Here is a 25,576-nt window from a genome sequence, read left to right on the forward strand (position 1 = left end):
GGAAAAAAATAATTCATGTTCTGTGGGAGTACTTATTAATCAATTTGAAAGTCAGACAGTCTAACTTGCCAAAGATCTCTGCTAAGATTATTCTGTCTGCTGCAGGTGCCCAGAAATAGAGTGAAATCATTCACCTGGAACTCACTTTTGGGATGTGCCCACTTGTCCCTCACCAGATCCGTAAAAGAACACCTGAGGTGGGAAGAACTTTGGTACTTCTCTTGGATGCCAAGGATATCAGTTGGATGCCTAAAGACATGCTTTAAAAATACGTATCTGTGCCATCATTTCTTAACATTCCCAGCGTGAGAGAGATGTTTTTACACCTCTGTTAGCCACCTCCTCTGACATCGGATTTACCTGGTTTTCTCTGTAATCTTAGCAAAGTCTTGTACTACTAAACAGGCGCATACCATCACTGTCCTACAACCAAGACTAACATAAAAGACCCAGGAAGAGTCTCAGATTCAGAGACTAACATCTGGTGCACTAACTCAGTGTTCAAAACCAGTGCTACTTATAGCCCGAATCCATGGGCACAGTAATTCATTAACAGTTACATGAAATGATTTTTCAGAATCACCCAGCTCTTGTGTAGTAATTCTGAGTTGGGCAATTTTACTGTACTGAGTTTAATCTAAGACGCCCTGCTATTGCCAGGCACTTCCTGGCTTTTCCCTTCTGTTTCTGATCATGAAGAAAGGAAAAACAAAACAAAACAAAACTATGCAGTGTGTTCCAAACTTACTTGATCACAAAGTGTGCGTTTAGTTTGGGCACAGAGGCAATAATGCATTAACACTGAAGGTGAAGGAATTGCAATTAACATGGAGAAATATGCCTGAGTGTTTTAAAGGCTAGGAAGGACCTGGTGGTGCTAGCTTCTCTTCTTCCTGAGCTTATTTTTAATGTAGCCTGTGAATGTCTAGTCCACCTACTTTTCTCAGAAGTCTTGGAACTTTATGAACCAAGCCATAATACCCATGGAATGAACAGCTGCCTTATAAGCATCATCTGCACAGATATTTCAGATCTATACGTATCTGGGCAACAACGGTATCAAGGGGGAATTTTAGAAGTTCCTAATTATTTTCACTGTTAAATTCCCAAATTGGTAACCTATATGTTATCGAGTTTATGCATTAAGATAATCAAACCACTGAGTCACGCAAATATTAATCTATCCCGGTCCTTGCTGAAATAATTTAAACACATCTGTGAATTAAAGGTTATTGCTAATTAGTAAGTACTAATGAATGTAGAAAAGATTAGCTTTAAATAATTAAATTTGATAATAAACACGAAAATAAGATCTGAATTAGTTATGTGCTATGATCAAGAACAATTGTTGAACCTTAACTCTACAGATACAAAGTATTTATCAAATTCAGACAGTAGTTAATACATTTGTATTATCTAGTAGCACCTTTGAACTTACATGATGAAGTAGTTTCCTTCCCTGACGTGGAGTCTGTTACCCTAGACAAGCTCTCCGTTGATGTCGTAAGAATGCATGAGTAACAAAAACCCACAACAGGGCTTCCGTGGTGGCACAGTGGTTAAGAATCCGCCTGCCAATGCCGGGGACAAGGGTTCAAGCCCTGGTCCGGGAAGATCCCACATGCCGCGGAGCAACTAAGCCCACGTGCCACAGCTACCGAGCCTGAGCTCTGGAGCCCGTGCTACGCAACAAGCGAAGCCACCGCAATGAGAAGCCCTCGCACGTCAACAAAGGGTAGCCCCCGCTCGCCACAACTAGAGAAAGCCCGCGCGCAGCAACGAAGACCCAACACAAACAAAACAGAATAAATAAACTTAAAAAAGAAAAAAACCCAGAACATCTAAATATTAAGTATAACTCTTAAAAGCAGACAAAAGTCATCCATTCATCCCTGCCAAGTTCCTAGCCTTAGTTTAAAGATCAGAAATAAAATCAAACAGTAAAATCTGATCCATGGAATTTCTGTGACTTTCAAGTGTCTTGTTTTCTTTGAGAATTAAAAGCTAGAAATATATATATATATATATATATATATATATATATATATATAACAATAATGCAGCTGAAGCACTACACGTTTGTAATGAAAAACTGGCCATTAACTCCTTTTGGACAGCTTGTACACAGAAAGAGTGCATTGCTTTATAAAAATGACATGGAAAATGGTGAAATATTGCTTATTTCTATAATCTTTGACAAGAAGTGAAAATACCATTTTCTGAAACCCAGGTAGAGGACTCATTTTTATCACCTGCCAGAAGAAAAAGCATCTTTCCTAAAATTGAGCACCTACCTACAGAATTCTAAATCTGTGTTTCCATGGATTTAAGGACCTGAGGTAAGCCACTGGAACAGGATGGAAAACTCCCTGGACAGGATCTAGGGGGAATGAACGAAGCCTGAGCCACACACATCCTAACTGTGCCGTACCTATGTCATGACAGCTTCCCTTTAGCTCAGCGGTTCCCAAACTTCAGCTTGTACCAGATTCACCTGGAGGTGGATCACACAAACACAGCCTGGTGGCCTCACTCCTAGAGTTTCTGATTCAGTAGGTCTGCGATGGGGCTGGAGAATCTGCATTTCTAACACATTCCCAGGGGATGCTGATGTCAGGGACCACACTGAGAACTACTGCTCTGGCTTAAATTTTGATGAGCCATTTAGACCATTTGTTATAAAATGTGGCCACCATTTGTTATAAAATGTGGCCACCGTTTGGAACCCACACCTCTAAAATCCACTTGTGGGGTAAGGGGAGGTCTCCTCTCACAGGGCTCTGGTCATCTCACTCATGGCTTCTGTGCTGTGTTGTTTTCCACTGCACCGCAAAGATTAATTTTGTTCTATTGAACCACTTGTGAGTTGGCTTTGCAGCATGTTAAGAAACTGGGAACCGGGAGCTAGGAAACCATGCAGAGACCTATTCTAAAACCACATGTAGAAGGGGTAAGAGGAGGCTGGTGTTGGATCAAGGCGGGGACTGTCATTCTCCTGAGTCAGCCTTGCCTGGGTTCAAATTCCAACTTGGATACTTCCCAGTTGTCAAGGGATTGTAAAGGCATGGAGAAAAATAGACACATTTACACTTTCTACTTTTGCACCATGGATGATTCACTGACTCGGAAATGAGACTATAGAAATGGCAGACTGGGTGGTAGGAATAACAGTTTCATTCCACTGACAGGAGCAATCGGTTGGTGAAACTCAGCACAAGAATCTGAAGCTCTAGAACCCAAGAACCACAGCTTTTCTGTATTAACTTAAAGAACAAGGAGGGAGGACAAGAATAATTCTAGATTTTAGTTATAATAATGAACCTTTTCTACGTGCTTACTAGATGACATTTTATAGAGAGAGGCTGACTAGTGTTCTGTATTGTTCTCAAGTTTTGTTTTGTACCTTTAGAGGAAGAATCAGTTATGCGCCAACCAGACGCCTCAAAGTAACTATTACATTAAGAATCCACCCTCAGCTTAAACTCTAATTGGAACATTTTTGACTGCTACCATTTACAAGGACAACATGTATCCAAGAAGCCTCATTCCCCTTTCTCCTGCTTCTTTCTGCCCAACTTCAAAGCCAAAGCCAGTCAACTCAAAAGAAGCAGTCCCAAAGAAACACAAAACCGTGTGAAGAAAAAAGCATGAAACCAAAAATAAATTTCAAAAGATTCAATCTCAGATAAAAACCGAATCCTCAAACCACGCAAAAAATTATGGAGCCATGTTTCCATTTCAAGCTATTTCTTAGATTACTTTGTCTTCCTTCATTTGTTCTTTAGAGAAACATATATATATATATATATATATATATATGTAAAACACCATCTTGAGAGTTTTCAATTAGAAGCCATAAGAAGGAAAATGAGAGATAATTCTTAAACAATGTTTGGGCAAAGCTTTAGAAAACTGGATCATGAAATGGAAAGAAGGCAACATCTGCCTCAAGTCAGTTTGCTTAACAGCAGGTCTCACTGCTCCTCCGACACCACGAGGAGCGTTTCTTTCAGAATTAAGCAATTCTATAAAAAGAGAACACTCTTACCCTCATCCTTCCGTTTCTTATTGCTGGCCCATCTTCTGCCAATCTCAACACGTACAAATCCATTTTGTACTCCCTCCCTCCACGAATACTGAATCCAAATCCTTTGGCTCCTTTCTCCATGTCCACAGTGAAATAATCAAAATCCTTTGGGGTTGGGGAGAAAATAGAATAAACAATTGTTCAATATCAGAGAAGCTTCCACGGTCTGTCCCTCTGTTCTCCTTCTCTCTCATAGTTAACGTGTTCCAACTGACACGATATCGTGAGGAGTAATGTGATTTCACCATCTAGCAAAATGCAAGACAAGATTCCAAAGGCCTGAGCAGATCTGAACACAGTTTCCTCAGTCATTAAGAGAATTGCTGGGTAGCTTGTTTACTTTCGTACACATCCTTTAGTACTCATCTGTTGACTTGGCAAACATGTAACTATTGCATATAGGCCTGAGTGATACTATCTCTCCTTTGAATTTTCTCATTCACTGCTGTTGAGCACCATAAATAAATGCACCAGAGCTGTGTGTGTGTGTGCGTGTGTGAATGACAGGTCTGCTGCTTGGAAAAATGAAACAAATGCAACGGGATCTTTGAGGTACCTGGGGCTGCCTGTAGTCTGACAGAGGGAACTGCCTGGTGTCAGGGGAGGGCTGCCTGTAGTCCAAGGGCGGGGCTTGCAGATAGTCCCCTCCTGGGGGCTGCCGGTAGTCCAGTGGGGGCTGCCTGTAGTCCGTGAACGGAGGCTGTCGGATATCTGGTTTCACATCTTGCCTTGCTTTTACTTCTGACCTGTAACTAAATGAATGGAAATGGTACTTGCTTTGGTATCTCAGCATTCTAAGGAGATTCGAATGACTTTAGGACCTCCAGGCATGTAGAGGTCACACCTCTTGGTGGTCCTTTTCATGTTCAGGATTATGAGAAGATTCAATAAATGATAAGTATTATTTTAAAATCTTTGACAAATGCCATACGGTATACTTTTCATTTGGCTCCTTAAGAAATCAAGGTAAAAGTGATGGTCACTTAGAACTTTGTGGAAAAGGACTTAGGGATAACCTTCTTTGACTTTGCTATTTAAAAACTGTGCAACTGCAGCAAATCTAGGGACTCACACACTTCACTGTACATCCCCAAACAACAGTCTGTCTTAATATCAGTAAACCCACGGTTTCAACTTTTCTCTCTCTCTCTCTCTGACACACACACAGCATCCGTTACTTCATGAAAACATGATTGAAGTGATCTCTAAATACTCTATGAATATCTAACTAAAGGCTGTTTTAACCTGTTAGCTTGGGGCTTTTTGAATATCATACAGAGGTTAAAGGAGTGAAAGTAAGGTATAATCACCAACTACAAATCAAGCAGAAAGTCACTGGGTCATTGCTAAAAGGAGAAACATATCACACAGAGGTTTAAATACTAGACCATAACTCTCGGGCTTAGTATCAGATACCATCATGGTCATTAGACAGAAGGAAAAGCAAAAGTGTTTACGTCTAACACTTGTCTTATTCTTGTTTCTAGATATTATTTCTTGTTTCTAGTTATTAATAAATACAGAGGCCAAAACTAATTGTTTAGTTCTGTTTTGTGAATCCAAATTGCTCTAAATTGAGGGTCTTCCAGGGCCAAAAAAGGGTTAAAGTAGCCAATACCTACAATTATGGGATCATTAATAAGATAAACTGAAAAAATTATCACCATAATATAGAGGCCACTTAACTCTGTAGTTCATTGCCTGTTGCCATGACGACACTCCATATAATGAGCTACTTAGGGATACAGGTCGATTAGAAAAACACATTCACACACTGATAGTGTATGGCAATAGATGTGTTTATTCGGGGTTTTGAAAGGGGGTTAGAAATGCAGTTATTTTAATAACGCTTTGAGTAGTTCCCATTTGTTACTTAACTTGCAGAAGTGACACATTCCTTTTGTGAGATGCATAATTTAGGCTTTGCTTCATACCTCAGCAAGCTGCCCACTCACCTACTGAGAGTGTGCGTTCTGAGAATAGAATTATTTAAAATACGCTTTGAATACGATGCTTAACTAGGCAAACGCATGAATTAAACAAAAGGAATTGGACTGGGTGACATTTGTTGGTGTGTATCGGTTCCTTTTTAGAAATCGTGTGCTTGGTGGTTTAGATGTCACATTGTTTTAAGTTATAGCACGGTCACTTTATTGTCATTATCTCTGTGGTATTGGTATGGAATATCCATTACGAGCTTCGTTTCCAATCAGATGTGTCATGAGGTATAGCAGAAGAGGGTGAGATGTTAAGAGTCTCCCAAGAGCCTTAGAAACAGGAAACAGCAGCCATCCAAGCCTGCCTCTGAGCATTCCCATTTCATTCAACAGTGCCACGTGGAGGATTTTATGTTGAAGAATTCTTTAATAAGGAAAATATACTTAATTTTTTTTTTTTTTTTTTTTTTTTTTTTTTTTTGCGGTACACAGGCCTCTCACTGCTGCGGCCTCTCCCGTTGCGGAGCACAGGCTCCGGACACGCAGGCTCAGCGGCCATGGCTCACGGGCCCAGCCGCTCCACGGCATGTGGGATCTTCCCGGACCGGGGCACGAACCCGTGTCCCCTGAATCGGCAGGCGGACTCTCAACCACTGCGCCACCAGGGAAGCCCAAATATACTTAATTTTTATGAGTGTTGTTAACTTTTAAGTGAATGATACACTAGTTAGGGCAAAAGTTGTTACTCTGAATTTGTGAAACACTATTTTAAGAACTCAGGATCATTAAAAACAGCCTCTTAAAAGTCCTTTACTTATGAAAGGTTCGTAGGTTGTATATCAGTATAACTCTTCGTAGCTATTAATTCCACTATTAAAGAGACTTTAGAGATGATAAAACCAGATTGCTAATGGTAAATTCTAGCAGAATTTTATGGTATGAATAAGTTCCAGAACCAAAAATGCTGCCCATGTGGTAGGGGATCTTACAGTGGGCTTTTCCCTCATGTGGGCCTTTCAAGAATTGCTTCCAGCCTGCAGCATTTAGTGCACAAAGTCTATGAAAGAAGTCAATTTCCAATGCTTTCCACTAATCTTGCTATTTAAAAGAAGTAAATAATGATTGCCTTTGCTGGGAAGGTGATCTCTGCTATTTATACTTAGTTTCTGAATATATTACACAAGGGCTGTTTGTTGTTTTCAAAAAATGCTTCTCCTTGAACAGGGTTTTGCTTATGTTCATATTAAAATTATTTTGTTTCCTGAGCACACACCAAAAGGATGTTACGAGACAGAGAAACGAGTAGAGCTGTGCAGAGTGTCAGGAGGAAGCCAATTCAAGAGTAAATAAGACAGGATAAAATATTCACTTCTCCTAACTCATAAGATAAAAATTTGCGAGCAGATTGTCACTTTATTTTATCCCACTTTAACATGGAAACTGGCTCAATTTGACACGTAGGTGGGCACTTCTTGTACAAATGAATTAATAGGAAATTCATACTGTGTGCCTGGCATACAAGCTGTCTTGGAGACATCTGTAGCCTGATCTAGAAAAAGGCAAAGAGTTTCTCTCTGATACCATGACCCTTTCTAAATGCAGCTAGAAAAACGGTTCTAGTATCTGTAAGATTATGGAATCTCTTCATTCATTTGGAAAAGAGCCACCTACTAACAATCAAACAGCTAAGCCAGGAAACCTCAGTGGCAGGAAAGGACCCTAGAACAGGAGTGGGCACTTTGCAGGGATTTAATATTACTGAAGCAAAAAGAGCTAAGAACTCTGGGTAAATCTGTTGGTAATTTAGAAAAATTTGGACCAGGTCAATCTGTTAATCCCAGAGTCAGGAAATATTTTATCCCACAGTCAGGCAAAACAAAAACAAAGACAAAAACAAAAACAAAAATAAAACCATCCAAAGGCTGTTGCTTCTTTGACCGCGGCCGAGTCCCCGGTTGTAACTAGTAGCCTATGGGGACAGGATAGTGGCCTTGCCCATTTGTCATTCTCCCCACTGAACTATAACACACTAGGGATGAGATTACCCACCCGCAGGCCAGAAGCAAGAGTCCAATTTCAGGAAAGCTTAACTCTGGAAAGGGAAGACGCAATTGGGGCTGGGAGGTTTAATTTGACAGTGGCAGAGCCAAGAGGAAGCATCTGAAGCTGGCTTGGGGACTGCTGGAACACTCAGGTCCTTCCTCCTAAATCTAAAGTGAATCCCGGGGAAAGCCAGTGCAATGTGTCCAAACCACACATGGTGAAAGCAAACGCATCTGGGGCTTATTACTGAGGCACCCAGAACATACTCCTCTTCTGAACTGTCAAATTCTTGCCTCTGTATCATTTACCTTATGGGGCTTAGTCTTTTTTCTTCCCTGGACTATATTAAAACCATAAACAGCTGAGGACAATAGATATTTATTTTTCTATGAAAGCATATGGGAGAAATCAGAATAAAACAGGGCTTCATGGAAAGAACACTTCTGGCACAGGGCAAGTATTGGCTTTGCAATATTGTGAGTGGTAAACCTAGAAAGTTCTGGGACTCAAAAACTGGGTCTCACTTCATCTTCACCAACAGGAGGGGCAGGAGATGGGTAGCAGATGTTCAGAAAACGTTAGAATCACAGAAAGGACCAGTGACGGTTTTGTTATCAGAGATGTTACCGTGGGTTGTTCTAATTTTCTCCTTTGAAAGGGCAAAACCAACACGGGAACATGTCTTCATCTCTTTCTTTAATGGTGCAACCTAACCCAGGCTTCCCGTTACACACACGTCTCAATAAGAAGACAGTGTTGTTTTCCTATGGCAGCCTTTTATTCTGCAAGTTCACAGGGCCTGATCACATTAGTTCGTGATGTGAAATGGAAGAATCTCATTAGACCGTGGGCAGGTGGATATAAGGTAAAATGCAGTAAAAATACTAACTTACATTCATGCTCACAAATCCTTCAACGTTTCCCACCTCCACACCGCCGTTATTCTCCGAGCCATCATGTGCATGGCTCGGTGGACATGGCGGCCACTTCTAACTTCATTCATTCTGAATGGCCCCAGTGTGCTCTCTATGGGGCCAACTGAGAGATCTTAAAAAGCTACTCCAAGGATGTCAGTCCTCAGCTTAAAACCCTCCAATGACCTCTCACAACATGTACGATAAAGATCAAAATCTTTAACAAGGGCTTCCCTGGTGGCGCAGTGGTTGAGAGTCCACCTGCCGGTGCAGGGGACACGGGTTCGTGCCCCGGTCCGGGAGGATCCCACATGCTGCGGAGCAGCTGGGCCCGTGAGTCATGGCCAGTGAGCCTGTGCGTCCGGAGCCTGTGCTCCACAACAGGAGAGGCCACAACAGTGAGACCCGCGTACCGCAAAAAAAAACAAAAAAAACAAAAGAAACTTTAACAAACCTATGAGACCCTTTAGGGCATTTCCTCACCAGCCAGCCTCATTGGCTTCATCTCAAACCATGCTGCTGCCCCTCTGCCCCCACCACACTGGCCTTATTTCCCTCCTTCGTGCTTGCCTACTCCGGCCTGCCAAAGGGCCTTTGTCTATGATACTGTATATTGTATACGTGACTCTGTCTGGACCCTCCTTAATGTGCTCTTCAGCTAGTTAAACCTACTCATCTGCAATGATGCATCATTTTCTCAGGAAAGCTTCTCTTACTGTGAAGGATAGACACCTGTATTTGCTAATGAAACTACGTTTACAACATACATACAATCTCAAAATCACACAAAGGTGCACACGGTGATTTCTACGTTATGCAAATCTCTCTCCTGCCCGGGACCTGTCCTGTACCAAACTCTCTCTCCCCCCACATCCCTCACTACTCAGCAGCAGAAAAGCCAGAGGAGACTTTACCTGTTTTCATGTCCCTGCAGCTGAAGCGGCTGAGGAGCTGGCTGGGCGACAGGACTGTTGGGGGTGGCCGGGCTGGGCTGGGCCAGCGGGCTGTGCTGCTGGGCCAGTGGGCTGTGCTTCTCAGAGCTGGGCGCCGAGGCCGGGCTGTTGAGCTCTGCGGTGGGAAACCAAAGAGGCAAATGCAGTCAGGATGGCATTTGATAAAGCGCAACAGGTGGCCAGAGTTGATTCCTCTGCCTCCTCACATGACTCAGGGCTTTGGTTCTAGTCTCTGTTAGGCTTTAAGACAGCAGCATAGACTTGGCAAGTTCTAAGGCCGCTCCCGGAATTAGTATTCTAATAGTATTCTAATAATTAGTAATCATGAGGTTGCTGAACAAGGTTATGAACACAATCTCTCGTCATTTTGTCAGAAGAAAAGATTACCAAGAAAAACTTATTAAAACGATGAAAAATAATTCAAAGGAGTAAGCTCTAAAATATATTCTATTTGTTCCAGCATTACTTGCTGCAAGAAAAGTGTTTTAGCCACTACTTTTTGGTTGTAATGAGAAGTCCTACCAGTATTCCAAAGTTTGGATAAGGAATTAACCATAAAAAAAGTAAGTGCTTTTCACAATCCTTTCTTCAGTTCCTTGTTAGTCTTATTGCCCAATAACCCTCTGTACTCCATGGTTCTCCGGAAAGAGAAATGAACACTGGACAGAGGAAGGTTCATAAGTTGTTCTCTGTTAAAAGTGCTTCTTGGTCTTTCTTGTTTAGCATCAAATTTTCAACTGAAGTTATCTCTCCATGTTGGAATAAGAGCAGGACAGACATATTTCATACTGGGAAAAGGGAGAAGCAAGTCTTTTGTGACCAATTTTGGTTAGAGTTAACTTCTGTTGAATATTTTATACATAATGTTGCCTGCAGATAACAAGTTAAAAATGGTCTTTTTTTTTTGGCTGGGTGACAAAAAAAGAAGTGAACTATTAGCATTCCCTTATAAATCACTCTCCCCTTTCTTTGCTCTCACCCTAAATTTTAAAATTTCTTCTCCACTTGTATCAGGGTTTCTCAACCTTGGCACTACGGACACTTGGGGCCAGATAATTTCTGCTGTGGTGGGTGGTCCTAGGCTCTGTAGGATGTTTACAGAGCAGCATCCTTGTCTTCTATCCATTAGACACCAGTAGCACCCCCGGCCCAATCATGACAACCAAAAATGTCTCCAGGCATTGCCAAATGCCCCTTGGGGAGACAAAATCACCTCCACTGAGAATCACTGTTTTATATTCATAGTCAGGCGGCTGTTGATGCCTGCTTGATAGTCCCCAGAGGAAAGGAGGAGGCCGAGTAAACCAGAAGGGACAGAGGTGAGTGAGTCCATCCTTTTCCATGTGGGCACTGTGGTCCACTCACCAGCGAGCACCAGAGGCTGAATTCCCAAATGTCATTAATGAGCCAGCAGCTAGTAATGAACCCACTGTGTCTGGAAATAGTGAAGTGATGGCGAATCGGTGCTCAGAGAATTCCGTGGCCCCTTAAGGCATGGCTGTGAGTTGTAATGCTCACTACTCCTCAAGCCTCAGCAGGGAGTCCTTGTACAGAGAAATCCAAAAGGCTAAGTGGGAATTTAAAATTCTTATCAGATGCAACATTTCCTAAATGAGCTCTCTTTATACCACAACTTCCTCAAGCTTTTCAAAATCGATCTGACTTTGAAGAATCCTCCAGAGCTTAACTGCTAACATGAATATTTTTTTTCCGCCAGATTTGTAACTTTATCATCTCTGTTGAATGGGTTCTGGCTTAATATAACCGTAAAAACAGTACTCCCAGGACCAAAGGGAAAGACTGAATAAGCCAGTGCCTTGGGATTCACACCAGTTATCTACAACACCGTATAGCTTGATCTTTGAATGAAACTGGTATTGAGTAAACAGGATATGGGTTGCAACAGAGTATTAATTTTTGCAAAAACGGAAAGAACAACTTCTGATGTTCTGACACCCTGACCGCAGCCAGGTGGGCTCCACGACCCCAGTGCAGGCACTCACCCTCCTGAGGAATGATGCGAAGGGTGACACTAAGACCTGCATCCTTGATGAGCTTCACGATGTCAGCGTGAGGCATGTTGATGATAGACTGGCCGTTCACTGCTAAGATCCGGTCTCCCACTTTTAGTTTTGCACAGCGATCTGCGGGACTCCCATCAATGATGCGTCCAATTTTATGTGGCACAGCTACAAAAACATCCCCAACAGAAATAGGTTACCAGGGGCATGACCAGTACATGTTTTACCTTTGAGTATCAGCCGCATAGGAAACAATGCAATATCAGAATTCTTCCTTTTGTCAGTGTATTTGCCTCTTGAGATTACAATCATCCCTATCAAATATAGCTCTGTGCATACTACTGACACCGGAGTCTCTAAATTCAAGTCCTTCGCAGTGACGGGCTAATTCCAAACACACGGACCATCATAATCACCCTAGGATTAAAAATACAGCTCTTTGGGTCTTATCCTAGACCTTGCAAATCAGAATGTTCATGTAGGAGGGGAGGACAATGGATTTTCAAGAAGCTAATTGAGAACCACAGACGTAGAACACTGTGCCCAAAGAGCTCATACTCTGGGGACAACAATACACTTCAGAAAAATATAATAAATGCTGGGAACTTAATATCTACCCTTTTCTGTTTTACTGAGAGGAGAAAACAAGAAAGGGAGAAAAATTCTTATATGGGAATTACCCAGCTGGTGAAGAAATTATGACCAACTTCCTACTTATCTACTAAGCTGTAGTTTAAAGGTTGATGCAGTTTTCAACTATTACCTCTTCTTTCTGATTCAATGCAAGTGGTGCTGAGATCTTGCTAATATCTGGTAGATAATATATTTCATCAAATCTAAGATGTCACTGATGCTAAGATATACCTTTCTTTTATGGACAACAAGAAAGAAAAGTAGGAAAAAAAAACAACACTGGCAATTAAACAATGACTCTCTAATTTCTGAAATATTAAAATATGAAAAATGTGTTACAATTGATGAAATATGTCTCTTTAAAACAATGAAAATTCATTTTCTTTTTCATTATTCATTTACATATGTGGGGAGAGCCAGGTTCTCGGGGATATAGATTTTCTAGCAGGTTGACTCGTATTCAATGTCATTGTTTGAGTTCCTACCAGATTATCTATTCCTGGGGTTGGGCATCAATAGTGCACAGTGTCCCTATAAGTGCCCTCAAGAAGCTGACCATATAGAAAGCTGTTTCCATTCCTTTTTTCCTTCATGACAGGAGCCCCAGTGGGGAAATTGCCTGTCAATGACTTGTTGCTCTCCCTGTGGAAGTCAGGGACTGATTTCATCTGCATAAAGAGGCAAAGACGCACTCCACCGTTCATTATGCTCCAGGGATGTCTGTCCCTTAAACTCTCAATCTTGTGTATGTGTTACAGTAAAAGGCAGAACATCAGCTAATGGCCATGGTAAGGAAGGACAATCAGAGAGTTAATGAACCAATACCTTGATCATATTTCTGTTGTGAAAGGTTACAGGTAGCATATAAAAATACTGGCTGAGCCTGCATCTCTGAAGTGAAAGTCATCATGTTGCAAGTTCAAACACAGTTTTATTTACCACAAGCATGGATGGCTTTAATTAAGAACACCTTACTTAAAGCATACTAATGATCATTCGACAGTCTTAGGACAATATATTGTTCAAGTAGAAATGTAATAAGAACTCACTCATTTACTAATTGCATAACATGATATGGGTGTTGCAAGCTGTTTGGCCTTCACCCGTAATTAGAGTGAACTTTTGTTCCTGTTTTTGCCCCCTTTCATGTTCAAGAGTGTCCTGAACAGTCAATAAATGATACGATCTCCTGGGTCATAATGCGTATATTGTTACCTATCCCGACCTTTGAACAACTACGTGACCTCTCTGAGTTTCTGTATTTCAACAGTAAAATTGGGATGATAATATAGTTGACCTCAAAGGATGGTTCTGAGAAGTAAATGAGTTACCATACATAAAATGACTAAAACAGTGCTTGGCATTAAGAATTGCTAAGTATTAACTTTTCACTCATTCCTTTTATTACGATTATTTTTAAGTGTTTCTGGTATCACTGTTGACGTGTGTGTGTTTGTACCTAGGCACCAGCTCGAATTCTGTCTGCATGGGGTAAACCTGTAACAGCTAAAACAGCTTCATATGGGAAAGAGAGATATGTTTTGTGGAAAATACAGACACTAGATGAGGTCAAGAATCCTGTTTGCTTTTCTCAGTTTTCACAAAAAAGGTGTTGCAGGTCTCTGCAGGAAAACACCAACTTATAAGTAAGAGTTTATCATCCAAAGGGAAATCAGCATAATACAGATCTCTTCTGTATATGATGCATTAACCACATTGAGCCTTATACACACACACACACACAATATTATAACTACATTAAAATAAATACAATTTGAAAAAAAAATAAATACAATTTGATCTTTAACAAGCCATATGAGATACCTGATAGCATTATCATTGCATGTTTACAGTGGAGAAAACTGAGGCATGAAACAGTCTGCAATTTGCCCAAGGTCACATAGGCGGACCGGGGTTTAGAATCCCAGACTGTCAGATTCCACAGCCTTTGCTCTTAAGCAGAGCCCCATGCTGCCTCTCTCGCCCTCACCATCTCCTCCCTCCACTCAAGTGCTCCCTGAGTGCCCAGTGCTTTCATTTGGTGAGTGCAGGCTGCCTCTAAGGAGGGAATCGTACATGCTTCACCAGTGGCCCTGATTCAGGGGAGAGTGAAAGGCAGGAGCTTTGCTTGAAGTGGTTTCTTTGTGGCTGCTGTCTTTTGACAGGCAAGGCATGAGAAGGGGAGGGGAGACGAGGGCGGAGCGGAGAGGAGAGAACAGGGAAACGGGACAGCTCCTCAGATGCCATTTAGCGAGGACTTCACATCGTAGTGTCGTTCCTTTGAAGTAATTTCTTTGGGTATTAGAAACACTCACATTTGAAATGAAATTAAAACATACATTTCAAAACACATGCAAATGATATATGGATGATTTGCTGTTTTGAATTATTCATGCCTCTGCTCCCCTCCATTACTGTGTATCATTTATAATTTACTGGGCATGAAACTCCAAATGTTTCAAAACAAGATTTCGTACACACACAGACACAGACACACACAGACACACAGACACACACACACACACACTAAGCTATTATTTGTTACTATCCAGGGACTGTATTAGGAACTTATTTTAACTCCTTACAGCTACAATGTGAAATAGCTGTAAAAATTTAATAATCATGTTTATTTAGCTGTTGAGGAAAAAAAAAGTCAAAGCCAGGATTCAAACCCACACCTGTGGCTTCAAATCTTGGGGTTACTTCCTTCCTTTTTTAATATGTGGCAGGTTGAAAGCAATTTGAATTATGAGGAGTGAAGGACTGACTGATGAGACTTAGCTTAGGAAGCATGCTGCTTGAGATTTCAAGATGAAAGTTTCATTCTAAACAGAATTATTTGCATATAGTGATAACGCTTAGTTTCAATGCCATTTTCACTTTATTAGGGTAGGTAGCATAAAAACTAAAATAAATCAATAAAATCCAAGATAAAAGAATGAAAACTAAAATAAATTCTGTGGCAGACCCATGGAATGATGGAGTGGCTTACATAATATCTGAATGAGTACACAATGTAGAAATGTACATCCAGTCATTGAAGTGCTTGAAATGGTTTTATTCAAATTGTTTTCTATTGGCATTTACTTTAATAAAAACAGTATTTGAAACTCTTGGCAGCTGAAGACAGCCTCACCTTCCTTTACCAGCATTTCCCCTTCATGAGTAAGTACATCAAATGCTGCTGTACAACAAATCATTGACAAGGGGTGTGCTCAGAGAAGCTTCTCTCCGAAAACAAAACGCAGCTCTGTTTGCTCAATCCTGAGGTCTACAGAGCTTATGACCTAAGTGCTTTCTGTGCATTGCTAATGGAATTACAGAGCATGGAGGAGGCCCTGACCTTGGTTTCTATTATTGGGATGAATGGTACTCATTAATGCTCTTAGAATTGATGACTAAGGTAATGCCGGAGCACAGTCCATGTAGACAGCATGCCTTCCAGACATCGTCTGTCGGGCAGCAACATAAATCAAGTCTCTGGATCAGGCTTCTTGACACAGTGTGCTTAGGATACGCAGATATTTGGGAAAAGTTGCAGTGTCATGTGGCTTTGGACATACTGACATTTGGGAAGGAGACAATGTATTACCAGTTAGAAATTTCCCTTTAATTGCAAATCACATAAGTTCTGGAAAAAGAAACCCATCTTTTTTTTTTTTTTCTTTATTCATTTCTGGGTAAAACACTACTGTGCACTTACACTGCAATATGTTGTATATTTTCCTGCAGATAAATTGACTCTTTTGGCACTGCCCAACACAGAACACTTGTTTTAGTAGGAATATTCAGACATAATCAGTTGGACCAGATGCTCTCTAAGTTACTTCTAAAGGCCTGGATTCTTTGGGTCTTTAGCCACAACTACTACAGGAAGCAACGATCCTTCCTTTTGGCTGTTGGTTTCTCTTCTGGGACCATTTATGGTCTAACCAGGCTCCTTCAGCCATTGGTCAACCAATGAGCTCTTGTGTTCTATCTCGGGTCATAAAGAAGGTGGGAGGGTTTTTTTTTTTTCTTTGGGGTTTTCCTCCTGAAGTTTTTGGTGATGGATTATTCATGAAATTTTTAGCTGCACCACCCTGGTGGAAGGGAGTAGTGGATCTCCCTCCCACCTTTCCCCCCATATCTCCTTGTTGTCTTATATGTATTTCATTTCAGAGAAGGAAGAGCCTCTGACTCATATTTACATTTAATTATCTCCTTGTTAACAGATCCCACAAAGTGGAGTTGTATATGGAGGAAAGCATTAGATGGGGAAAGTGAATTCTGCATCAATCATGTCAAACCAACAAGCGAGAAGTTTCTGAAGTGAACATGACAAAAATAAACACGTCAAAGGCAATCCGTAGCATAAACTGTCGTTAGCTCACAATTCCATTAATTTGTGAAGGTTAAACAACATGTCATTAGCTTAAAGAGGCAAGAGAAGTTAGTTTGGGTTTAGAATCTATGACCTGGCATGAAAAGAAAAATTTTTTTTAATTGGATGATTCCAGTTGGTTTTCTTAAAATACTCTGTGAAGATTATTTACTGCCGAGTTTTAAAATTGTGGGTTGGGGCAGGAGAATCAATTATTCTATCAACAACACATTGCTGCATAGCATCTTCTGAGTAACAGACACAATGCTAGGTGCAGTGGGGAAGACAATAATAAAATAAATACATGGTATTGGCCCTCAAGAAACTCCCAGTCCAGTTGCAGAGATGAGGGATAATCATACAAAATATTTAAACTAAAACACAAATGGCAAATCTGTGGTAGAGGTAATATACAATAAGAGTAGAAAGGTAGGGTGAACTATTGAGTCCCGGTGTGGACTCAGAGAGTGGTAAGAAAAAGGAAGATCACTCTGGGGAAGAGAGAGCATAGTGCCCCTAGGCTAATTTGCAGCTTCCTTAGTGAAAAACTCACGGTGGTAAAGGGGTGCTATCAAATCCACGGAGGAAGATGCATGGAGAGGATGCTTTGTAGACGGCGTTCCTACAACCCATCATTATGCTTCCCTATCTGAGATCCCAGATGTGAGGTCTTTGCCCAGCTCCTCTATATATATAAGAAAAACAGAAGAGTAATTCTCACAGGGTGTTTCTGTCTAATAAATGATGATGAATCCTGATTTTTTTTTTTTGCCTTCAGAAACTCGAGTCTAGTATTTTTTAAGCAAATTTTTGTTTGTTTATTTATTTATTTTTGGCTGCATTGGGTCTTCGTTGCTGTGTGCAGGCTTTCTCTAGTTGTGGTGCGCAGGCTTCTCACTGTGGTGGCCTCTCTTGTTGTGGAGCACGGGCTCTAGGTGCGCGGGCCCAGTAGCTGTGGCTCGCGGGTTCTAGAGCGCAGGCTCAGTAGTTGTGGTGCAAGGGCTTAGTTGCTCTGCTGCATGTGGGATCTTCCCGGACCAGGGCTCGAACCCATGTCCCCTGCATTGGCAGGTGGACTCTTAACCACTGCGCCACCAGGGAAGTCTGCGAGTCTAGTATTAATCTTGCTTATTTTCCATCTCTTTCATTCCTAGAAGTCCCGAATGAGAGTGTTCTATGGTGACATTTAGCTAGATGGTGTCCCTTCCTGGAGTGTGACACAGTGTCCTTTGAAAGAGATTTTCTTGGTCGTCAGGGGGTGAAGATGTAGGAAAAACAAGTATTTGGTGTTTTAAAAAAATTGTGGTAAAATGAAGAAAAAGCAGACTGCATGACTTGTTTTCCTCTAGAAGTCGGTAAAATTCAGATTTCCGAAAACGAAAACGTCTTCCCTGAATTTCATAGCCAAATGAGTTGTAATCCCAAACCGAGCAGCTGGTGTTTTAAGGACTGCAGATTCCAAAAGTGCACTTTCCCCCCTCCAGCACCCATGAGTCATTCTCTTGTGGTTGAACAGTTTAGTTCCTGCAGTTGGTAACAAGCAGATGGTCAGATGGGAGAATGGAAAGAGAGCCTCACCACTGGCAATTTGGGAGGCCAGTCAAACTCATGTTTCTAACGGCAGAAAGCACCATCTTAAAAGTTATTAACCACACAGTTGGAGAGAAAGAGACACTCATCAGCCATATCTTACTTCGTATGCTACTATTTTGCTGAAAATGAACTGGTAATCAAAAGAAATCTCATTGTATTAGGAACTGTAATTAGCTACTACTTGACTATCCTATCCTGGAACATGAGGTTGGCTTGGCATGGTTTCTTTGTTTGGAAAGATTTGGTGGACTTGTAGACACAGGGCCAGTTTCATGTGTGTGTGACCTGTGCGCTCTGCACTCAAAAGGGTCTTGTGTTGGGTTTAATAGTGTGCTGTCACCATCCTGATCTTCTTAACAATTTTTCAATAAGGACGTCACGTTTTCATCTTCCACTGGGCCCTGAAAGTTATATAATTGATCCTATGTGGCTATATTCATAATATATTTCCTCTTCATATCACTCCATTGCTTTTACTGTCTGCAATGGAAGACGTAAAGGAGAATATGGTAGAGTTACCAAGAAAAATTATCACAAAGGGTCGCGGGGGAAGGAGCAAAAACAATTTCTTTCTCCAGGGGTGGTTGCATTTCTCATTCCCATGCACATGACTAGAAGTAAGGTAGTCCAAATAATTTCTGCTATTTCTATTCTTAAAGATCCTTGATTCTTCACATGTTGATTCAAGAGGCCTAAAAATTACCTTAATTCTCTTATTCTGTTGTGAAAATATTCTTATAAGTCAATCGTTACTGAGCATCTACAAAGGAAATATCCTTCTTTATCTTTCTTTAAATAGACTTTAATGTATGCTACTACATTTCAAGGAGTTTGTGTATTCTTTGCATATGATTTACTTCCCTCATAATCTGACAAAATGTCTAGACATGAGAGTGGCAGGAACTAATGAAACTGCAGAATAGCCATGCTCCTCAAATCTATAGGTGCCAGAAGGGTATGCATGTGGGTAAGTCGAGCTGGAGAGGAAGAGAATGGAAAAGCAGATCCATTTCTAGATATTTAAGCCTTTATCTTCTGTAGAGATACATCTCATTTTATTGTATATCCTAAGAAGTTACCTTTTACCTTGCTAATTTCTAGGTACCTGGGACATTCTGTTTTGGTCTGAAAGTTGCTATAGAAAATTTGTCCCTCTAAGTCAAATATCAACTCTAGTCAACATTTTTTGCATTTCCCTTCAAAGACCCTGAAAAGGATATATATTTCCATCACTTAGTTAAATCAGCAACCCATGATTTTCCAGTCATGGAGTAGAAGGTGAATAATTTTAGTGAGTAAAACTGTATGGCTTTAGTAAGTTTTGCTTACAAACAACCAAACAGCAAGATGACTCAGTAACAACAGAAAAACAATTTAGAGAGTTACTGATATTAAAATATGATGAAGGTTTCTTCTCTGCACAACAGAAAAATATGTGGTTTTGCTCCTTTTTAATAAACACAGTCACAGGGTTGAGATGTGGTACTATACATCCATTCCAAACATGCAAATCTAACTTTCAAAGGGTTAGTTGCTGAATTTTATAATGACAAATTTAGTTCCTGACTAAGAGGTTCTTTTTATTTATAATTCATTACAGAGGGCTTATCATATTATTGCTAGAAAATACTGGATTTTTGTACAAAATGAGAATTGTATACAAATTTCAAAATTCATGTCATGATGTAAAAAGGGGCAAAGTAAACAGAATAATAGTACTATCTTCTAATGATTCGAAATCTCATAAACAATTTAATTGAGGGAATATACGCACAAATTAAAAAAATAAAAGACAACCTAAATGCTTATAATGAAAAACCTTAGTCTCCTGCCCTAATCCATCTCATCCTTTCTACTTTCTTCTTCACATTTCAAATTATATTATATGCCTATTTCTCAATTTGTCAACTTGAGTCAATAAACACTAACTTCCTATTATGATAGAGGATTTAGCACTCTCACCCTGCACCCCACCTCCTCTCCTTATTTGGGATAAGTTTTATCGCTATTTTTAGTTAAACCAGTTATCATTGTTTACAGTTTTACCATGTAAATATCATTCACTGCAGTGTTTTGTGATTCATTTCTTTCCTTCCTTCCCACCCTGAATCACTGTGTGGATTGTATCTTTCCCCTGCCCCCCTCCCCCTGCCCCCACTTCTACAATATGCTATCTCTATATTCTTAATTTTATCCCCCAAAGCTGCTCAAGTCATCTACATAATTGAGCCTTCTGGAGACCTCCCTCCCAGAGGTGGGTCAGCTGCCCTCAAGTCTGCTCTTAGTGTTACTCCAGGAAATTCCTATTGTTCTCCAAGGTGGAATGCACAGTCTGTAAACCCTGAACCTTTTTTTGATTCACTCTTTCATTTTTCTAAAGCACATCCTACAGTATCTTCCTAAGAAACCATGTATGGGAGAAAGTAATTGTTCAGTATTTAATGTTTAAAAAATCATTTTTCCTTCTTCATTTGATAGAATTCTAGCTTAGAATTCTAGATTGTATAAAGTTCGAGATTGAAAGAATCGTTTTTCCTCAGAAATTTGCTGGCATTGTTCTATTGTCTTCTAGCATCCAGTGTTGCCACTGAGAGGTCTGAACTCCTCGGGATTCTTTTTCCTTGTATATATTTATTTTTCCGTTTCCTTTTTTGTGTTCTAAAGTTTTTTGTGTGTGTTCTAAAGTTTTGCAATGATGGATTTCGGTGTGGTTCTTTTCAGTATGGAGACATTTCTTTTAGTTTTGGTTTGGGGAACTTTTATTATACTATATCTTTGCCGTCTCTTTCTGAAACTGCCCCCTCTTTCTGAAACTCTTATTAGTTAGATATTGGCTTCCTGGATTGATCTGTTAATTTTCTGATCACCTCTCTCAAACTTTGTTTCTTTTTGTCCTACTTCATGTGAGATTTCCTTTACTCTACCTTTCAATCCTTCTGTTGAATTTTAAATTTTAGTCAAGATATTTTCAATTTCTAAGAATTCTTTCTTTACTCATATTTTTTATAGCATTCTATGCTTATTTTATGATGGTAATATCCTCTATCTCTCTATGTATTGTCCACTTAAAGGAAATGCACAATGTGAGAGTTGCAAGTTTTATTTGGGGCAAAATGAGGACTACAGCCGAGGAGACAGCACCCCAGATAGCTCTGAGATACTGCTCCAAAGAGGCAGGGGGGGAAGGTCAGTATATATGTGATTTTGGTGAAGGGGGAATACATGCAATCAAACACATATTTTACAGAAGGTTTCTGCTAGTCTTGTGCAGGTTACTGCTAGTCACGAGGACCAGACCTCACCGTGAAGGATTTTAGTGCTTCTCTAGATATAAGGAGATGCAAGAATTGGGCTCATAATATATTTTCCTGAAAATATCTAACTATCTGAAGACCTGTTCTGCCAGTTTTTCCCAGAGCACAGAGTGCCTCATTTCTGCTCCCCACCTGAACTCCTTTCAGGGGGTGTTGAAAGTCAGCAGCTGTAGCAGCACATGATTTAATCCTTGTAGAGGTAGATGGCAAGTGCCAATGGAAAATGCCAATTTGTAGCTGACAGTATATAAGTGAGCAATCTTTGAAGCTTTCTTTTGTTCCATTTCTTCTAGTATTCTTTCATTATTGTTTGCTTGTTTTTCTGTTTTAAAAATACAAATTTCATGTCTGGTGGTCATGGTTGTTGTGTTCCATTCTCCCCCAAGTTTTTAAAGTTCTGAGTTGCTGTGAGTTTCTAAAAAAAAATAAGCAGATCTGGGCTATCCATTTCTCTTTTTGGCTTCCTTTGCCCTACAAAATGAGTTGCCACTTTTCTGTCTTTAAAATAGCTTCCCCACACATGCTCATTCCTTTCTTCTTCATTTACTACCATTTTATTGGTTTCTAAGAAATGGGAAGAGATAACACATGGTTAATGAGATCACTAATTAGAAACTGAAAATATCTTTTGTAAATTTAAGTCAGTTGTTGCAATCAATATTTTGGTAACCAGTCAGAGATTTGGAATCTGTTTGGAAAAAAAAATATTGTCAATAATTTATATACCCAAACTTTAAAAGTCCTGTTATCTCCTGTAGCCCTGAGAGATAAAATATAAAAGACAACTGATTTCTTTTTGTTTTTTTAACATCTTTATTGGCGTATAATTGATTTACAACGGTGTGTTAGTTTCTGCTGTGTAACAAAGTGAATCAGTTATACATATACACATATCCCCATATCTCCTCCCTCTTGCAGAACAACTGATTTCTTTCAAGAGTTCAGAAAATGTCATAAAATTACATTTCATCAAGCCCAGGTATTGGGTTAAAAATGTTCAATGAAACCACACTTTATTTCCTCTATATCTCTCGACTGCCTTTGAGACACACCCATCAATGTACTTGGCTTTCAGTAATTTTTCAGCAGGCCCAGTAGAAATGGTTGATAGTTATAAGCAGGTGTTTCTGACAAGTCATGTTTCTCATTTTTACGGATGCAGTGTATTCTATCTCTGCCATCTCCTTTTTCCCTTTTATAGCTTCTGAATTGTGTTTGTAAAAAGTCACTTGGCTATCTTCACAGTTTCCTTGTTACAATAGGTAAATGTCAAAAGCCATCAGGTGCAATATCAGCTTTTTCATTGTATTCCCCTAAGCCCTTGGGTAGATAATAACTTCTTGCAATATTTTCTTAATGTAAACAGAATCAGATACTAACCCAGGCAAATGATCCCTCCTGAGCCAGCTGTCCTTTTCAATGTGTTATCCAGAAGATTACATGAATATTTATTGGCTGCTCAGTTTCCCACAGAAGCCAAAGTTCCACCAACAGGGTATATCATGTTTTAACTTGAAATAATGTAATTTTGCATGACTGAATAAAACTAAATATGAATAGGCCCTCAAGCAAAGTGTTCAGGAGCTAGAAGATCTTGGTCACATATTAATTTTGAAAACAACTTGCAGTGTGACCTCTGAGTGGACAAATAAATCACGTCAGAGTTTCCTTATTTGAAAAGTGAGACCATCGCTGCAGATCGTTTTTCTTTCTTATTCTTATCTTTCTTACCCAAATATTACACATTTTAATGTCATACAATTTTCTGGTTACATGTATTTTCTCTAACCCCTTGTACTTTGAAGCATAGTCACTATATGTGTTTTCATTTTTACTAAGCAGACATATGTCTTCATAATAACTTCACTTGAGATCATCATCATAAAATGATTTTTATTACTCTACCATGATAAATGAATGAGAAATGTAAAAACAAAGGCTGAAGAACCTCAAAATGTGTTTCTTTGTCCACAGTGAAATACCAATTACATTCTAGAGGGAAGAGACCAAAAGTAAAAAAGCAGATATAAGGACAGCAAAAGAGCACATGAAAAGATACTCAATATCATTAGTCTTTAGGGAAGAAATATAACTTGAAATGACTACATACCTATTGGAATGGCTAAAATTTTAAAAACAACAACAAAGCCTGAAAACAAGTACTGGTGAGTGAGGATGGGGAACATCTAGAGCCGTCACCCAGGGAAATACCAAATGGAACAGCCATGCTGGAAAGTGGTGCCACATGAACCAACAATTCCACCCCTAGATATTTACCCACGTGAAATGAAAACGTATTTTCACACGAAAACCTATATGAAGAGGTTCATAGCTGCTTTATTCATAATCACCCAAAACAGGAAACAATCAGAATATCCTTCAACTGGGAATGGATAAGCAGACTCTGCTACATTCACACAATGGAATACTATTCAGCAATTCAAAAGGAACCGATATTGACACATGAAGCAACCTGGATGAATCTGAAATGCATTATGCTAAGTGGCTACATACTATGTGATTCTACTTATATGGGAAAAGGCAAAACTACAGAACAGAGAACAAATCCATGGTTGCCTGGGCTGAGAGTGGGCAGAGGGCTTGACCTCCTTGTGGTAGTAGTTACAAAACCAAACACATTTGTCAAAACTCACAGACTATAGACTAAAAAGGGTAACATTTACTATCTATAATTAAACCTTAAAAATGGGAGCAGGTTTTGGAGAAGATAGCGGAAGAGTAAGACGCGGAGATCACCTTCCTCCCCACGGATACACCAGAAATACATCTACACGTGGAACAACTCCTACAGAACACCTACTGAATGCTGGCAGAAGACCTCAGACCTCCCAAAAGGCAAGTAACTCCCCACGTACCTGGGTAGGGCAAAAGAAAAAAGAATAAACAGAAACAAAAGAATAAGGCCAGGACCTGCACCAGTGGGAGGGAGCTGTGAAAGAGGAAAGGTTTCCACACACTAGAAGCCCCTTTGCAGGTGGAGGCTGCGGGTGGCGGAGGGGGAAAGCTTCAGAGCCACGGAGAGCGCAGCAACAGGGGTGCGGAGGGCAAAGTGGAGAGATTCCCGCACAGAGGATCGGTGCCGACCGGCACTCACCAGCCTGAGAGGCTTGTGTGCTCACCCGCCGGGGTGGGCGGGGGCTGGGAGCTGAGGCTCGGGCTTTGATCGGAGCGCAGGGAGAGGACTGAGGTTGGCGGCGTGAACACAGCCTGAAGGGCCTAGTGCGCCACGGCTAGCCGGGAGGGAGTCCAGGAGAAGTCTGGAGTTACCTAAGAGACAAGAGACCTTTTCTTGCCTCTTTGTTTCCTGGTGCGCAAGGAGAGGGGATTAACAGCGCTGCTTAAAGGAGCTCCAGAGACGGGCATGAGACGCTAAGGCTGCTGGTGCAGCCACCAAGAAGCCTGTGTGCGAGCACAGGTCACTGTCCACACCGTCCCTCCTGGGAGCCTGTGCAGCCAGCCAGTGCCAGGGTCCCGAGATCCAGGGACGACTTCCCCGGGAGAACGCACAGCCCGGCTCAGCCTGGTGCAATGTCACACCGGCCTCTGCCGCCGCAGGCTCGCCCTGCACTCCGTGCCCCTCCCTCCCCCCGGCCTGAGTGAGCCACAGCCCCCGAATCAGCGGCTCCTTTAACCCCGTCCTGTCTGAGCGAAGAACAGCCACCCTCCGGCGACCTACACGCAGAGGCAGGGTCAAATC

The 25,576-nt window shown here is 40.8% G+C and overlaps 1 protein-coding gene across 1 annotated transcript in view; it reads right to left on the minus strand.

Annotated features, from left to right (window-relative positions):
• MAGI2 (membrane associated guanylate kinase, WW and PDZ domain containing 2) overlaps positions 1 to 25,576 on the minus strand; it is a 353,905-nt gene that overhangs the window by 101,495 nt on the left and 226,834 nt on the right. The window contains exons 10-13 of the mRNA XM_007450095.1: positions 11,938 to 12,123; positions 9,896 to 10,049; positions 4,644 to 4,839; positions 4,049 to 4,192 (exon numbers count right to left, since the gene is read on the minus strand). Coding sequence (XP_007450157.1) covers positions 4,049 to 4,192; positions 4,644 to 4,839; positions 9,896 to 10,049; positions 11,938 to 12,123 — 680 coding nt within the window. The remainder of the gene's footprint in view (positions 1 to 4,048; positions 4,193 to 4,643; positions 4,840 to 9,895; positions 10,050 to 11,937; positions 12,124 to 25,576) is intronic.

Source organism: Lipotes vexillifer, unplaced genomic scaffold, assembly GCF_000442215.2.
Source record: "Lipotes vexillifer unplaced genomic scaffold, Lipotes_vexillifer_v1.1 scaffold712, whole genome shotgun sequence".
NCBI lineage: Eukaryota > Metazoa > Chordata > Mammalia > Artiodactyla > Lipotidae > Lipotes > Lipotes vexillifer.